This window comes from Gymnoscopelus braueri, assembly GCF_963280865.1.
Source record: "Gymnoscopelus braueri genome assembly, chromosome: 6".
Taxonomy (NCBI): Eukaryota; Metazoa; Chordata; class Actinopteri; order Myctophiformes; family Myctophidae; genus Gymnoscopelus; species Gymnoscopelus braueri.
Window position 1 is genome coordinate 34,125,118 of NC_137607.1, and position 18,480 is coordinate 34,143,597.

An 18,480-nucleotide genomic window follows, 5' to 3' on the forward strand; every position below is an offset into this window, starting at 1 on the left:
AGGTGAGAAAGAAGTGGCTGGTGACTCCATGTGTATTAGAGGAGACACATGGTTGTCTACACCCTCCCCAGGCCAACTGTGAGGGTTGGCAGTGACAGCGACTGAATTGGCAATGACTAAATTGGGGAGAAAATTAACCACTTAAACCCTATATACTTTGTTGACAGAGGTTGCCCAGGGGTTATAGCCTGGTAAACCCCCCTCCATCCGGAAATCTCATTTGCATTTGATTTCAGCAGTGAGTCTGGCCTACAGGCCTGTATGGGCAATTTGGGAGCTGGGCTGAATTAGTACCGTTGACTGACAACCCCTTCAGCCAATCAGCAGTTTGTTCCCCTTCAGCCAATCAGCAGCTGGTTTTCCCCACCAACAGCCAATATGACACAAGGGGACCTTTGAAGGGGCTATGCCGAAAATAGGTTGCTTTTTCGGATACATACGTGTTTTAAATAGGCACTGTCATGATTAATTGACCACATAATAATATGAAGTTAAACAACTAAATTCTATCCAAACGATATCTTAAAAGTAAATTCCGTGCCTCATAAAAGAAGTTTGAGAGCGTTTTCAAGTTTTAAAACCAAAACCAAAAACAGCAGACAGAAAAAATGTCCGCCTGTTAAATTTTTGTCGGCTGCACTCGGTTCCATTCGGTTTCACTCGAACTTGCCACCTGATTGGCCAACCTTCGCTGTCAATCACAGAACAATGAGCAAGGGCGCTGATAGGAGAGTTGAACTCTGCAGAAACGCCCAGACAGGCCTGTAGGCCAGGCTAACTATATTAGTGCACGGTGGTTGCTTGGGCCGCTGCTTGTGTTTGAGGAAGCCTTCTTCTTGTTCTGCAAATCGAACAACATTGAGTACCTAACGGGTACTATGTTAGTGCACGGTGGTTGCTTGGGCCGCTGCTTGTCCAATAGGGGAAGCCCAATAGGGCTTATTGGGCGGGCGCCTGGGCGGGGCTTCTTTCCTCTACATTAGAAGAGTTGGTAACGGCACATTCTAATACAGCTCGATTACCCAATCTCAGCATTGGCATCAGTAGCACACCTCGCTAATCATTACACTCTCAACTCACTATCACTGGGAGTCTGGGTTCGACTCCCGCTTGGGATATTACATTTTCAAACAACCGCGGACTACTGTCTGCGGACCGCGATGGAGGGGCGCAGTCTCAAGTGAACTTGAGCCATAAGAGGCACCACCGAGCGAGCGAGTATCCGTGCCGAATGTTGCGAAGTTCGCTTTGAGCCTACTCGGCCCCGTCCGAGTTATGTACCGATAGGCACAGAATCGTAAATGATGTTGTGGGGACTGCGTTTGCCCCAACTGCCACTCAAAGTGACTACTGGCCAATCACAGCGCGTCTTTGCCGGGACTTCCCCAACTCTCAACTTCCGGTCCCCAACCATTGTGCACTCACATAGCTCGCGTAGGCCAGACTCACTGCTGAAATCAAATACAAATACAAAATGCCCTTGGGTCTATCTGTCTCTGGCTCCTAAATTTCTCCAGCGGGCTCAATAAAGCTATCTATCTATCCATGTATCTCTCCTTGGCCCCTCATTTTTTCACATCACCTATTATGACATGCCCAGAAAAGAGATGCTAGGGTTCAAAAGGTTAAAATGAGTTGTTAAAAAAAGGAAATCTATAAAATCAAAGGTTGCATCTTGTGCACAAGTGTTTTTCTCTTTGAAATCCATCTGCCCTCAAGTCAACAGGGTCACTCGTTATACAGTAGATATTTGGCACATCTGTTGCAAGAGGCTAGTTTTAAGTTCTTCACCGCTTCATACATTATTTATTGTGTAATGTGAGTGAAGCCCAATCTAACTGCAGTGGACGGTTGGTGAGCACACTGTGAGTAATTGGAATCCATGTAACAGTGTAGGCGAGTGGGCAGGACAGGTGTGGGTGTGGAAAAACTCTGAATTCCCATCTGCACAGTATTGGTCATTCTGAAGTGCTTCACTAATCGCATCCATCTTACCTCCTGCTACATCATGCCGCATGCACTCGCTCACACATGCACGCACACACATGCATGCGCGAGCGCGACTGCAAACACGCACGCACGCACGCACACACACACACACACACACACACACACACACACACACACACACACACACACACACACACACACACACACACACACACACACACACACACACACACACACACACACACACACACACACACACACACAACGCGTCCGTCCGTCCGTCCGTCCGTCCGTCCGTGTGTGTGTGTGTCTGTGAACAGCTAATCTGCGGCACTGTTGGCCCGGCTGCTGCGAAACTGTGCAAACACACTCCCTGGATGCCAAAGCCAAACCTCTTCCCCGAATGTTTCAGATTGGCCTGTTATAGCGCCCCCAGTAGGCCGATTTGTGCAAAATACATTTTTGGAATATCACTCCTACAGATACTGTCCAAAAATCACGCAAATCGGTACACAGTATCTCTATAGTCATAGAGATACTATAGTCATAGAGATACTACTCTATATGACTTCCAAAGTTTGCAGGAGAGGTCCGTTTTGAACAAGATGCCTCAAAACATGAATGCAGCGTGCAATTTCCGTGAAATTTTGCACACATTCCCACTAGGCCGAGATAGTAATGCCACCTTTTTTACATTGGCCTGTTATAGCGCCACCAGCAGGTCTAATTTAGCATAACACATTTTTGGAACAAAATACCTCAAATTATGAATACAGTGTCCGATTGAACGGCCTAAGAAGAAATGGCACCCTTTTCACATTGGCCTATTATAGCGCCACCAGGAGGCCACAATAACCTACCTGACCTGACGGAGACCTGTGCTCCGAGGAGCACTTTTTCTATTAGCTTTGTTTTGCAATTTTTAACCCTAACCCTAAAGCCTGAGTTATATTCAGTTGCGTGTCAGTGTCGACAATCGAGCTGCAACACGCAGTAAGCTTGTAGATCGTCTCTTTTCGGTGCGTGAGACTAGCACGCAACTGAACCCTAACCCTTAGTATAAATCACCAGAGGTAGACAGTAACGGAGTAAATTTACTTGAGTACTGTACGTCTGTACTGTACATGTACTGTACATATTCTGAGGATCTGTACTTTTTTAGTATTACATTTTTTTTATACTTATTACTCTTACTCGAGTACATTTCCAAGACAAATATTTTACTCGTACTCGGGTACATTTCTAGGAAGGCTGAAAAGTACAAGTTACTTTTAGGTTCGCTGGTTGTTGTTTTTTCCCCTAAAATGCAATTGGCCACACGCTGTGTTCGTCAAAGAAGGAACCCTATCCAATGTTCCCTGTAGCATGTGCCCGTGCGCCCACGCGCACACGGCCGAACGTTCACGCGCACAACTGAAATCTTTCGAGCACAGACATCTTTGTGTTAAAAAAACATCCACATGTGTCCCTCCACTCAGTCTGTGTCAGTCCAGGCTGCAGGCAGGGCTGCAGGCATCCTCTGTGTGTGTGTGTGTGTGTGTGTGTGTGTGTGTGTGTGTGTGTGTGTGTGTGTGTGTGTGTGTGTGTGTGTGTGTGTGTGTGTGTGTGTGTGTGTGTGTGTGTGCATACGTCAGTGGTGACACAGACACTGACATGACTCCACATTGCAATCACTCACGTTTTAGACTGCTCGCAAGTTTCCACGTAAAAAGAAAATCCAGCAAACAGCCCAAACAAAGTAGTCAATTGAAGTAGATAGGGACAACACATGTTATCGATGCAAGCATAACATTTAGATCCCTTTAGAGTGTTTAAAACGATCAATTCCACCAGAGTTTTGGCTAACATTAGCACAGTGACATATGGTACTTTTTTGCCTTGACTATTCTTGAGAGGCAGAGAGTGACATGCTTTGTTTTTCGCCTTGAAAACAATGAAAGGCTTACAATGTTGCCATACTCAGTATGGAAACATTGTATTGACTAACCATTTCTCTTGTGAGAACAGGAACATTTTCCTCAATGTCTATGTCTCAAATTCTACCATACTTGTGGGGACATTTGGCCCTAAAAAGTATAGTAAAATAAGTGCAAACGCAGACACACAAACACACTCACACACACTGACACACATACTGCAGGTAGCACCCAGAGTGTCTTGCCAAAAAAAGGCCCTCAATCTGGGAGACCTGAGCATTATTATTGGCTATTGTTAATAATGATTGCATCATTAGTGGTGTCTGGGACTGTAATGGATGCAGTGAGAAGCTGATGCATTGTGTTCTGCTCAGAATGCATAATGCGGTCTCAGAAAGTTCCACAGAGGGACATCCAATCAATTACAAAGAAAAGCAGGGGAACAAATAAATCACGAGGGTGACGGTGTTGGTAGTGAGTGAGTGTGTGAGTGTGTGTGTGTTTGTGTGTGTGTGTGTGTGTGGGGGGGGGGGGGGCTGGTGTCAAGTATAGGCTACTTTAAGTATTGCAAATCATATGACGCCTTGCTGGCATTACTTCAAGTTCCACATGAGCGATGTGCTCACCTCGCTAAAACAAATGACATTACATTAGGACCAATCACCATGAATGCCAATATCTGAAGTCATCCAAGTGGAACTGATTATACGTACTGTACAATGCTGTGGGGCATTTCTATCAGAGTTGGAACCGCAGGCTGCCAGTGTTGAGAGCTCACAGGCGAATATGAGAAGTGCAGATAGATCAAAGGCACAGAACCCTTTAGGGTTTGTGGTGGTTCCAGGGTTTGATTGTAAATAAAAGACATCAAAAACAGAGGCATGGATCCCCCCATGCAGGAAATCATGACCCTGGGTGGTTCTAAAATCTCCATGTGGTGCATAAAAAAATATTGGCTATTCAAAAATAGCCCTGCTATTTAAATAGAATGTTGACAAATGTTTACAAATCTTCTCTTATGGAGATCCCTGGCACAATATCTTTTCAAATGTGGGTCCGTGGTCAAATAAATATAAATTTAGCGGTCCTTGACATGAAAATGTTTGAGAACCACTGGTTCAGGCCGAATGAGGACCCTCCCAGTTAGCCCAGCATGGAGCACAACCCACATCTCGAAACACCAGCACTACCACTGCTGTTTAATTGTGTGTGAAATTCAGAGCGAAAATAGTAAAACAAAATCTACCAATACAGTGCAAATCCTATGCTAGTTATTGACCTTGAACTAATGGCAAGCTTCCTGGAGCGTGCTTTACTGCTTAGCCAGCCTTTCCCAACTCGACAATGTTCGAAGTTGACTGGAACTTGAAAAAAAAAGACAAAAAAAACTAAACACACAACACATTTTTGTGCTCTGAGTGCTCACAAACACCAACTCCGCAAAAAAATCTTTGCTGCATTGCACATTAGCTTTTCATTCCACACCATTTCACTCACTTTAGTTTTCCAGGATGATAAGCATGTTTTGCACAGCATGCTGATGTACACATTGCAGGAGGTGAACGTTTGCTTGAGTGGAAAACCTATAAATAAATACACAGTAAATCAGAGAGAATATGAGCGATTCTGACAATGACCACATGAATAAACAATCACATAATCTGTGTGTGTATATTAGGGGTGCAACGAATGAATCGATTGCAACAATAGATAATTTAATATAACTGCTGCTACGCGGCCCTCACATCTAGAGTTCGGGCTGCTACGCGGCCCTCACACCTATGTCGCACTGCCAATCCGACCAATATATCTGAGTCAAAGTGTTGGGGGCTTTGTCAGAGTTGCACCCGTCTCTCTGTGTCCCTTTTGTGCCCATATATGGAGATGTCTGTTTCTGTCTGTTTACCTGTGTCCATTTTATGCCCATATATACTATACCTACTACTTTGGGTATGATGTTGGAGGAGAAATGTTTCAAACATTTCAAACATTTCAAATTCAAGTGAGCTTGTAGATCAGCTATTTTCACTATTTCTGCACTACACGTTGTGTGACAAAGCATGAAATGGTTAATTGATTATATGTCAAGAAACACTGGTGTAGTTGGAGGCTGGTCAGGAGGAAGACGTCAAATGTTATGTAGCCTCGATCTCCAGGCTTTTATTTTCCTTTGCGTTTTGCTCAAAAATAAGAGCCTGGACCAGCCTGCTGACGTTCCTGGCATAGGAAGTGGGTGATTTCCCCAACCAACCAGAGTGCAGTGGACATCGCTCCAAATGTTGTGACGTCAGGGCTCTCAATGCTGCACATTGGGGAGGAGGAGGGGTGTGGGGGCGGGAGCACAGATCGGTGAATCAATGGAATGGAGATTTTGAACACGCCCCTCTAGACCAGATATCAGACGCGCTAGGGCAGCCTAAACGTTAGGTGACAGTCAGCTTTATTCACCTGTTTCCTAGGCTGTGTGTTTTCCACTTCCTGTCAATTTCATTGGATATCATTGGTCATCTGACCAGTTTCATTGGATTTCATTGGATCAAATCGACAGGAAGTGGAAAACACACAGCCTAGGAAACAGGTGAATAGTTGAGCCCATCGTCACAGGAGCCAATCACCAGCTAGCTCCACCTAGTAGTCAACCACCACAATCAGTCACCACTCACACACCAGCTGGTACTCAATCAGCACCACTCAATCACCCATACCAATGAGAGGGAAAAGACAACGAAAAAGACACCAGTGTCCCAAGCCGAAAATAGCAGATCTACAGTGTAAGCTCACAACACGTCGTATCACAAACCCTGCTCCTATTGAGCAGGGTATCGTTTGTCATCTTGTTATACATCTGTGAAATCTTCTGATGTTATGAGTAGTTCTGTACCGCTCTTTGGGCTGAATCATTTGGAGGGGGATATATAACAAATTCATAGATTGACTCGCAGTATTATTGAAAGAATTACATGATTGGGTGTGATTTTTTTTTCTCTTGTGTTTGATGCAATGCAGTGCAATCCTTGTTATTCACCAGCCCATACATTTCCATTGCTTTTTTCCTTCTTTTTAAGCAGGACCTGAACAGCTGAGTCAACATCACAGTTGGAAGATATCTTTGGCAAGATACCTGCTGAACAATTGTGTGCCAAAGACAGAAAGAATGGGATTTGCTCTTGCAAGACCACCATAACAGCTTTCTGTGTTTACAAGGAGTCTAAATTATTTAGCGTGTTACGTTTTTAGCGATATTACTGCTTTCATTTAGAATTGCACATGCATATGCATGCTAATCTTTCTTCACCCTAAATTATCTCCTCTGGCCAGTAGGGGTTACACTTTGGATGAGTGGTAGATGTTTGATAACTGATGCAGGAGACCTGGATTTTAGGTGGTTATACAGTACAGATAATCCAAGGAAATAATTTGTACAATGCATTATACATTCATGAAATAATTATACTAGTTTGTGCTCATTTGATTTCCTCTTTCAAACTAAAAAGAAAATGAAGTGTACAAACAGTAATTCAAAGGGTTCATTGGATTATAACAACACTATTCACACAGGTATGAATATAGCACTATGAGCAAAGACCTCATTGTAGAGCCTAAAATATGATAAAGTGTGAATTAAAACAAGACGAAAAGCCCTGCTAGCAGCCCCTAAAAGCCGCGCTGCTTCTCATACCCAAGTGGAAATTGTCCAAAGGTAGATGTTAGGAAAAACATTTGGTTTACCACAATGTGTATGGTATATGGTTCATCCTAGAATGACCAGTAGATCATGAAATATCTTGTATGCGTGGGAACTTTGGGTGGCACAAGAGGAAAAGTCATGAGGTCACCAAAATCAGTAGGTTGCATCTTGCAGGGAACATGAATGCACTTGGCAAGTAATCCGACCATTGGATTTTTGAGAAATGTTGTGTGCAAATTGGACATTTTGGCCTAATGGTGGCGCAATATGAAAGGCATTTTCAAGATATCGTGTTTGGGACCGAAATGTTTGACGGGCAACTGAATCATTGACTGCCATCCTTAGAGCCCCAGTGCTATGAAAATAAAATATTAGTGCAGCGCTCATGTCTGTGAGCAACTCTGTACAGTACACCATATCCTCATTGCAGCACCCTTGTCAATAGATCAACGCATGAAAGGGCAACGGTGTGGAGAGTTGAGGGTTTCGTTTGGTTCCCTGTCAGGAAAATGCTTACCCATTAGAAAAAGTGTGGATAAGTGTAAGATAGACAAGTGTAGAGGATCGATATTAAACATCTGTCCACAATGCCCTACAGTACTTGGGTGATATCTACAAAACACAAACATGGCAGTGGCCTTTATTTTTGGCATAATTGTGAATGCTTCAGAAGTGGGACGTCTAATTCAAGAGCAATAGTATACTATCTCAATATCAGTTGAATGACAATCATATCTTGGCACAGCTTTTGGGTGAAAACTTTGTATTTCCATAACAGCAACTTTTTAAATTATGAGCGAGAGCTACTTTTTAGATTACTCTGTGCCTTCGCTTGACATTTTATACACTTAAACAAGCTCCTACAGAACAACAGGCGCATCAGCACAGAACAAGGACCATCCACTTTAGAAGCAAGACTCCTGCACACTGTCTTCAAATGCAAATAAAATGTTTATTGGGAATCGATGAAACTTTTTATTTGCATTTGCACAATGTGCAAATAATAGTGTGACGTAATTGATATACTGTTGCCACATGAGTTCCAAAGTTAACATCTGTATTGACACCAGTATTGTTGCTCTATTCAGTAACATGTGTGTTGTCACTGCTGTTGTATTCTACTGGCACACCTATTCAGTAGCTGTGTGATGTGTTATCCCTACATAACAAATGGCGAAAATAGCCAATCTACAAGCTCATGTGTTGCATTGTGACCCACTGTGAGCATGCAGATGTGCTATTTTCACTATTTTTCAAAAAAGTAATTGAACAATTTCTGAAAATTTGCCCAAAAATAGGGACGCCAGGGTTAATGCGGTTTAAACAAAAAGCTCCCTTGCATTATTTTCATTGACTGACCATTAGACATTGGCAAAGCCTCCTTTGAGTCTATTTACTGGGGTATCTTTCACAAACATAGCCAGGGGGAAATTCTTGTCAGAGACATTGTCATTGTCAAGACAATGGAGGGAAGTTTGTTTGCAGGTCGCTACTAAGTAGCAGTGAAGTGAAGTTCAACAGGACAATGTTATCAGTCCAATGCTATCATCACTTTGATCTATGAGACACTGTGAAATGTTTCCTCACTTCAAAAAATCTGATAAAGTACATTTATTAAAACGGACTGAATGTTGCTAGGCTGCATTTAGATGCCAACACAATAGCCAATTATTGACATCGTGCAGACTGCACTCTTGGACAAACAATCAGGGTTCGATTTGCTGGGGGACCGGGGTCGGGGGATCTTAGTATAATCTCACATTCAATTCCAATTCACGTTTGAAACATTTATTTGACTGATTTTCCTTTCAGAACCCAAATAAAACATTGCTCCATTTTTCAAATAGTCACTTTGGAATTGAATGTGAGATTATACTAAGATCCCCCGACCGACCGGGGGGTGATTCGTTTCCTTTGCTTTTGATATCCCATATAATGCCTTTGATTATCCTTGCTTCTGGTCAGACTGAATTAAATACATGCATTTCCTTTTGCAATGATTACAGCATAGGCAATTGGCACTGGGTGAAAAACTGGGTTACAAAAATCGTGGGATAAATTTTCTTTTGTAATTTCAAAAATAGTAAAAAATTGCTGATCTACAAGCTCACAGCATGTTGCATCCTGACATGTTGTCAGCTTGTCATATGAAGAGGTACAGTAGAGTATAATGGTTAAGAAAATGCCCACCCCACCTCCTGTTTTTACTAATCAAACCCTGTAATCAATCATATAGTAAGCAGTCAATAAACATTCAATCAGTCATCTTTGCAAAGATCACCTAGAATCATTTCACTTCCATAGGTGAGCCAGCTTAATTCCTTTCCTCTTAGTAAACTGGCAAAGTCCGGAAACTTAAAAAAAATGAACTGCTGACTGTAGTCAAGTGTTAAACCAATTTGTTTAGAGGAAAATGCAGTCACTCACAACGCCTTGTAGCCAATATGTAAGTGAGTGAAAAATATTGATATTTATAAATTACATTTTGATGTTTGGATTTTGAGCAACCAAAGCATTTTTCATAATTCCTACCCAATTCAGCTGAAGAAAAAAAAACATACAACAGCACCACTTGGCTGCTTGATGATTTTAAAAGTAGTAATATGTGGCTTTAGGCTTTGTGGCTTCCATTTACAATGGCAGTCAGAGGTCTGCTGATCTTGTATTATTATAAGCAGAGATGCACATGCACGCTAGAACGCATGCACACACGCACAGGGGTGCAACAATTCATAGACTAATCGATTGAATCAATTATAAAAAATAATCAATTTGAACTAAATGATCAATTTTTATTTAATCCTTTTTAAACACATTGAGCCCAATTTGTTTAATTCTCATGTTTTCTATTATTATAATTGTGATCAGCAGCTCCTTGAACCTAGAGAGTCATTCCATGTGTCGACCTGAAGCCTGATTTAAGGCCTTTTTCACACTCTCCACAAACACTACGCCCATACCTGCTTGAAATCCACGGGGTCACACTCACTCCTCACTCCGTGATTAGATGCGTTTATGAGTCACGTAGAAAAAGGTTGAACACAATTCAACTCTTGAGGCAGGCGGCTGTATGCATGAGACATCCACAAACGTGACATTTTCTATGCCAGATTGCAACGTGCCACCCTCAAGCCCCCAGAACCCAGTGGTTGCATTGAAGCGCATTGGACATGCTGGCCATTCGTACTGCAGCTGGGGCCGATGTAAGAGGTATAATATAACTAGAGGGCGGATTGCCCCGCCCCCAGCTATAATTTCAATGAATGTGCTCAGTGGCGTTTTGAAGCACCCAGAAGTGTGCCGGAAGTAGAATTATTGAGCGCGATAAAGTTTAGTTTTGGACCATGACGGAGGCGCGCCGACTCAGCAGACCTTGAGGCCGAGGAGTCGCGCCCGAGCGCCTCCAGGCGCGAGTGCCCGCGACGACCGGCCGATGGTCTGCTAGTCGACTAAGCGCCGTCCGAGTTATATACCGATAGGCACAGAATCGTAAATAATATTGGTGGGGACTGCGTTTGCCCCACTGACTGCGTTTGCCCCAACTGCCACTCAAAGTGACTACTGGCCAATCACAGTGCGTCTTTCCCGGGACTTAACCAGCTCTCAACTTCCGGTACACAAACGCAGGGCACTTGTCGGCCCATGTGCTGGGTGAGCAATTCAATGCAAGTGGGTGGGAGGGTATATCCGGTGCCCACTCTATTACTTTTTAACTCTATGGCCACATTCTAGGGGGAATATTGTGTATATTAATCAAGATTATGGACATCACACAGAGTGGAGTGGAAACGACTCAAGGCGTTATTTGTACAAGGCATTGCAGATGTGATGCATTGTGAGCTTGTAGACTACAGTACATCTGCTATTTCCAATGCGTGGCAACATTGTACGACGGAGCATAAATTAGGCACAAGTCTTGCTTATTGGTCCGTCTCCTTCTCTGCTGTGTTAGACACAATGCCACCCCGCCCCCACATTTACGTAATATGACCCGTTCAGATTAATTATACTGCGTGAAACTCAAACAGCTTGTCTCATTAGGTTGAAGAACGCCTTATTGCTTTTCTCTAATTATCTCCCTCGCAAGCTTATTTTCTGGAAGAGACCCAATCAAATGGCTGATTTTGTTTCTTCATATGTTTTATTGGCTCACATCCTGGGGTATATTAAGAGAGAGAGACAGAGATAGAGATAGATAGGGATATATATATATATATATATAGAGAGAGAGAGAGAGAGAGAGAGAGAGAGAGAGAGAGAGAGAGAGAGAGAGAGAGAGAGAGAGAGAGAGAGAGAGGGGGGTGTTTTGTGACACTGATATTCTTTTTCAAGTCTTCCTGTGTCTGCATTTTCAATCGCCTTGTTTCATAAGTGATATTTTCCTCACCCACTCATGTGATAATTTATCTCTAAATAACCTCATTATACAGTCAAAACACAAAAGTACTTTTCCTGAGGAAGGTGTGCAGTCTGCCATTCCCCAGGGGTTTATTTGGTTTTGTGACAGAGAGTTATTTCCCCTCAAGAGGATTCAGTGAGAAGGGAAGATGTAGCTTTTATAAAAGCTGGCTTCTCCTTTTATTCATCAAAGTCTTATCATCCTGTCCCTTCATGCACCAGCTGATACACTGTACATTATATGCTCAGTCAGAAACACTTGCACATTGAGTAGCAGAGAGTATTTAGATGGAGTGCCAGTGGTTGCAGTGGACTTGTTCATTTAATTGGTTTGCCTTTTATCAAGCCCCCCCTCCCTCCCCACACACCCATACACACAAATGGCACTACAGTGCTTGCTGACACACATCTTGTGCATCCAGCAGTTTCTTTTGTTATGGATTATGTTTGCATGTTGGATTTAGATTGAAGTTTACCTGACTCTAAATATTCAACATAAACAAACATGGTTATGTTTACATGCAGAATTTCGCTTACACCCGATAATATTTCGCAAAGGACTTCTTACCTCATTAAACATTTGTAAAATAGTAATACACCACACATTCATAAATTGAGCAAGGGCTGGAATGGCACTTTATTTTCGCCCCTCTACCCTCTCGGCCAGTCAACCAGGTGATAATGTATGTGAGTCTTGTAGAGTGTTTGTTGTGCTTAGCTAGTATTCAGGGGGTGGTCACCATTAGGAACGTATGGCCATACGGAGCGGGCGGTTCCTTGGGTGCTTTGCAAACACCAGTAAAGTGTGAAGTTGATCTGAGGAACAGTTATTGAGATATGCGAAGGACATTCATATGTACATGCATGCATGCATGCATACATACATACATACATACATACATACATACATACATACATACATACATACATACATACATACATACATACATACATACATACTTCTGGGAGTTCAAACCAACCTCTCTTGTTAAAGTATGTCCTTAGATTGTGACCTTTGACCTTTTCAATACAAAACGTAATCATCTCTTTGGGCCCGCCTATTGCTCCCAATTTCATGCAAATCCACCCATCTGTGATATATTTTGACTTTGACCTTTACTGTGACCTTGAATTTTGACCTTTCTTTGCGGCAGCCAACTGCTAATTTCCACCAAGTTTCTGCCCCATCTGTTCTCAAGTTACATTATCTTGCTTACAACCAAACACAAACAAACAGACGGGACCGATTACATTACTTAACACTGGGAAAAATAAATACATGTTCATAATAGTGGGCTGGTTACTATTTTTGTCACCCATGTGCCATTTTGTATTTGAACATACAGTATATTGCCAAAGTGTCATGAATATCATACTCCCTGTGCTATGTGACAGGAGAGAGCGATATGTATTGCTTAATTATATTGTTGTACAATGGTGGCAGGCAGTGCCACACGGCAAAAATAGCATATCTTCAAGCTCAAAACGCAACGCATCACAATGCGTTGTGAGCTTGTAGACCGGTTATTTTTGCCGTGCGACACTATCATGCGATGAAGTATAAATCAGGCTTAAAAGGATAGTTCACCCCCAAAATGACTTGTTTTCCCCTATCAATTACACACCCCATGGAGACTTCAATTCATGGAGATTTTTTTGTTTTTGTCGCATTCCTAAGCCAATAATTTGATGACCGGCGGCGGCTCCGGTAGGAGGCACAAAGTGTCAATTTTGAGTCTACTACCGGAGACATTAGCATCTTTCCACCGGTCATCAAATTATTGGCTTAGGAATGCGACAAAGACTAAAAAATCTGGGGTGTGTAATTGATAGAAAAGAAGTAATTTATTTGGTGAACTGTCCCTTTAAGTGCATAATAATAATAGCATAAGACAGGACGTGAGATTTTACAGTGGTATGGGCATTAGCTGACTGTGCCACACACAATGTCATCTTTATCTGGTTGAGAAGCTGCTGTTTTCCTATAATTCTGTCTTTTAAAAGAATCAAAGAGCAGAGATCTAGTACAGTAGTATTAGGACCTGGATCTCTGGAAGTGAAAGAAGGGGATTGCTCTGTCTGCAATATTCCTATTAGGGGTGGCTCAGTGGTTACCTATCACTGGAGTTTGCATGTTGTCCTCTCGAGGATCGAGCTAGAGCCGATCCTCTGGTGTTAGAGAATGGCTGATCCAAGCCACCATTTGCTTGTGCCAAAGTGCCAAAGTTTAAACAAAATGACAAAAGAGACAAAGACAGAGGAGCAAAAAGGTAGAAGGTAGCTAGCGCTCACATCATGATGATATACGGCATACCGAGCAGAACACACCTGCTGTTCATTTATCTGAAGTGTATAATGATTATAAATAAGCTGTAATTTCTGAAGTGAATGATGGTGGCAGAACCAGAGCTCTGTCGGAGCAGACCCCCACAACGGAGTCTCGTCAACCCACGCTACACAAAAAGCCAACACATTAACTGAAGCAAGGTAATGAGAAGAAAAACAACAACAATAACCCGGCATGATGACACATATATTACATTACGATGACTAACCTTTGTTGCAATGTGATACAACAGGAAAAGGAATTGTAGAAATAAATGAAGATTGCAGACGATGACTCACAGATGATTAAGAACACATTGGATGGTGTCGACCTTGCGAGGTGTGGGTTATAATAACTGTTTGCATGTTGATGCAAGCAAAGCATTTATGATTTCACGCTTTTAATATCAAAACAGCATAAAAACAACAACAACATGGGGCAGGGGGGCTAACTTTTCTCGTCAAATTTGCAGATGATGATCAATGAATTAAGAAAGATGATCTCAGGACTGCAAGCACTTCATGTGCAAATGTAACAAAAACTGAACGTGTTGAAATGGTATACTAGCAATATTACCTAAGGATAGGAAAATGGTAATGGTGTCCTAAAAGTAAGAGAATGATGCTGTAATCAAGGTCACTAGCCCAAACATCAAACATCCGTCAAGGTGGCCTTGAGCAAGGCACTTAACCCAACTGTACCACTGGAGCGACAATACTCAATGCTAAGGCCTGATTCATACTTGGACGCGCATTGTGTCGCACACCAGAAATAGCAGATCTACAAGCTCACAACACGTCACAGCGCACAACTAAGTATAAATCAGGCTTAACTGTGATGACAGTGGTTGCCTTGGGCAGCTCCCTGATGTGAGTGCGTTTACCTGTAGGCTCATTAATATGATTGATGTGATCACAACGTCCCTGGTTTGATTCTGGCTGTTGTTCTTGTCCTCTCTCTGTCCTTGGCTCCATCTCTCTACTACACTGTCCTGTCCTAATTAAGCAAACCTGCAACAACCGGAAAATAGACATTCAAAGAATTGATTCTTCCGCTGTGCCAACGAACAAAATGTTTGCGGGGGGTAAGCTGGCAGGGAAGGGTGTTTTCTGTTGCTGCACTGGAGATTTCTCGTCCGAGCGCGTGTTCAGCGGGGAGAGGAAAGGAGGGATAGCATGTTTCTCCGCACGCGTTATGTCCTCCCTGTGAAACTGCTCACTGTCAGGTGAAAAGAAGCAACTGGCGACTTCATGTTTATCGGAGGAGACACATTGTTGTCTACACTCTCCCCAGACCACCCTTAGGGGTTGTCAGTGGCAGGGACCATACAAACATAGGGGAATTGCAGCAGCAACCAAAAAAAAGATGTCTGTATGAATGCAAAAATTACAAAGGCATGTTTTCATTGTATCTAATCTAACTCATATGCATATTGTAACTACTCATGAATTAATTCGGAGCCAAATCTTTTAAAAACGTGCTGATATCACAATTCTATGTACAGTCTGCACCTATTACATGTAAACATTTCCCTCTTGAAAGCATCAGGGAGAGAGTGCTGACAAGAGGGTTCCATTCACAACCCTCATTGAAAACCTCAGCTCTTTGAACAAAGACTTTAGTTTTATGCAATGCAATCCATTCTCTAGGGGCCAGTGCATTTGTTATGGTATACTGAGCAACGTCAATCTGGGAAAAAAATGTCTGCCATGCTGCGTGGTCGTCTGACAGGTGGTGTCACTCCTACGCGATACAAGTCCCTCAAGCGAGCAGTGCAGATGGTGCGGTGTGAGCTGAGGCCCCAGTTGTCGCTTTCGCACGTCCTATACTCTCTAATCCTTGCTCTCTCGTGGTATTTCATGCACTCGTATTGTCAACCCATTAAAGAAAGAAGAATGAAAATGGTCACGTTCTGATATTGTGTATTATATTTACAACACATATGGGAAGTAAGATGACCAAACATAATGTCATGTAAGAGGCTAAAACAAAAACAAAAACACCAACCAAGCATTCAATCAAGCAAAAATATTGTTCACAGCATACTTATGTAAAGTGTATAAGTATGGCAGAGCTGACAGTGTGCAGTGTTAACAGTATGTACAAAACATTTAAAACAATCACAGAAATCTCCATATGAGGGCTTCAATGCAGACCTGACACAGGAGGTGTGCAGAAATGGCTCACCCACACACCACTTACACCATGCAGGGACAATCCAATCCAAGTTAAATGAGGACACATCGTGTACATGTGCTGTACGAGTGTGAAAGATTCAATACAAATATTCAGGCTCCAATGTGATAGCAGTCCTGAAAGTACAACGATATTAAGAGATAGTTCGAACGCTGTCAAACAATTTGTGTATTTGAGGCCATCATATCCTTATCGGCTGCTAATTATCGGTATTGGACAGATCAGTAGGCCTAATTCATCAGGTCATAACAAAGTAGTTTTTAGAAATCTGTATCCAGCATCACAATTACAGTATAACAGGTGTACGCCAAACCCTACTGGTGAAAACAAGTGTTGCAAGATCGCAATCAATATCGGCCCATATACCATGGAATTATCGACCAAAATTTCAACATCATGCATCCCTACTGTACGTCAATTGACGTACTGTACCAGATAACAAGAAAATTAAATCAACTCAGCATTTGCAGTGAACAAAGTCAATTTGTCAGGAACATTTGAATTGTCCTGTCCAAATTCATGCAAATTGAAAGTGAGAAATGTATTACTACAATACAAAGGGTTGTATAAAATGCTGGTATGGATTCAGTGTCTGTCTAGGAGTCAAAACCAGTACGGATTATGTCAGACCAACGTTATTTCTTGAGGCGCTAACACAGCATTAAACTGAACCTGTGAACTGTAAGAAAGACATCACAGTAATTAAGCACTTTGAAAGAACCAGTGTATTGCTTGTGGCATCAACCCCAAGGCAAATTAAATGATTTTTCCTGTCCCTGAAATCTTTTCAAGGACATAATCAATGGGTATGATTCATTTGCTTGAATATGCGCAGTAAAATCCTCAGTGTTAATTTAGCTCATGAGTGATACTTAAATGAACACAGAGGATCTAAAAACATGGATACTGGACCTAAATAAACATTATAACTTAAAAAGCCATGAATCAGATTTTTTTAGTTCCTTTGTGAAAACCTATAGCGATAACTTGTATCACTATGATCCCAGTTTTTATTGGAATTATGGATATAAATGTAATATATGGTATAAAGCACTGTAAATAATCTTTTTGATATACAACACTGTATACCATTGTTAAACAAAGGATCTTCTGAATACGCTGGGTTTTTAAATCCATGAGTGAAAATGTCCATGGACCTTCATTAGAACAGAGCAGAGGGGAGTCATTTACATGACTGTCTCTGTAAGGTAGGCGTCATCCTTATTAGCGTACATGCACATCTGCACACTACTGGGTGTGTGTTGTCCTTGTGCCAAAGTCTGTGCTCTTTTTACTTTAAAAAACAAACAAAAGAAATGTCAGTAAGGATTTCACCGTGCCATGCCCTTCTGATAGTTGTACGTTCTCATTCACAAACGAATGAGAAACGATGGGGGTTGTGAAGGGGTAGAAAAACCGAATGTTAGCCATGAGTCAACGTTAATTCACGTAATAAAGCCAGTAGATTAAGTTGAAGAGGGAGAAAGCAAAAGGAAATATTATCCGTGACCATCTGTCGATGGCGTTTACGTCGGTCAGGTCCGGGATTTTGATTTTGAGCTGTGAGGATCGTCTACGCAGACGTGTCTTCTTTAGAGGCGGGGCCCTGTCCAGGCTTTGCCGGCTCGCCCCAACCGGCACGCTCGGCTTCCTGTACTGGACCCCCGAGTGGTCGAACTGCATGGAGGAGTTGCGCGACTCGCTCAGACTGGTCGTGATTTCATTTCCTGCCACCTCGTTATGGATCTCCAAGGTCGTCAGCAGAATGTTCCCCTGGGAGTCGACCTGGACCTGAGCGGAAGAGACAGATAGTGGTGTTAAAGACGACCCGGCATATAGCTGGCGGTGGGGCGTTCGGTGAGTAATGACAGGGACACACACAACATACATCAGGACTGGCCAAGCATCTTCCACAGATCTGACAGATTAAATCTTGGGCAAATAGAGAGTGGCCTTCAAGAACAGGCCTCCTGGCCCAAAACGAAACCAGTTCTAACAAATCAGCC

General features: G+C 42.5%; 2 protein-coding genes across 2 annotated transcripts in view; one reads left to right on the forward strand and one right to left on the reverse strand.

Annotated features, from left to right (window-relative positions):
* Window positions 1-18,480, forward strand: part of tprg1 (tumor protein p63 regulated 1) — a 701,399-nt gene that overhangs the window by 429,150 nt on the left and 253,769 nt on the right. The window lies entirely within an intron of this gene.
* LOC308087416 (gamma-aminobutyric acid receptor subunit beta-3-like) overlaps window positions 17,915-18,480 on the reverse strand; it is a gene marked incomplete at both ends in the record, with an annotated part of 103,764 nt that continues 103,198 nt past the window's right edge. The window contains one exon of the mRNA XM_080431234.1: window positions 17,915-18,259. Coding sequence (XP_080287360.1) covers window positions 17,915-18,259 — 345 coding nt within the window. The remainder of the gene's footprint in view (window positions 18,260-18,480) is intronic.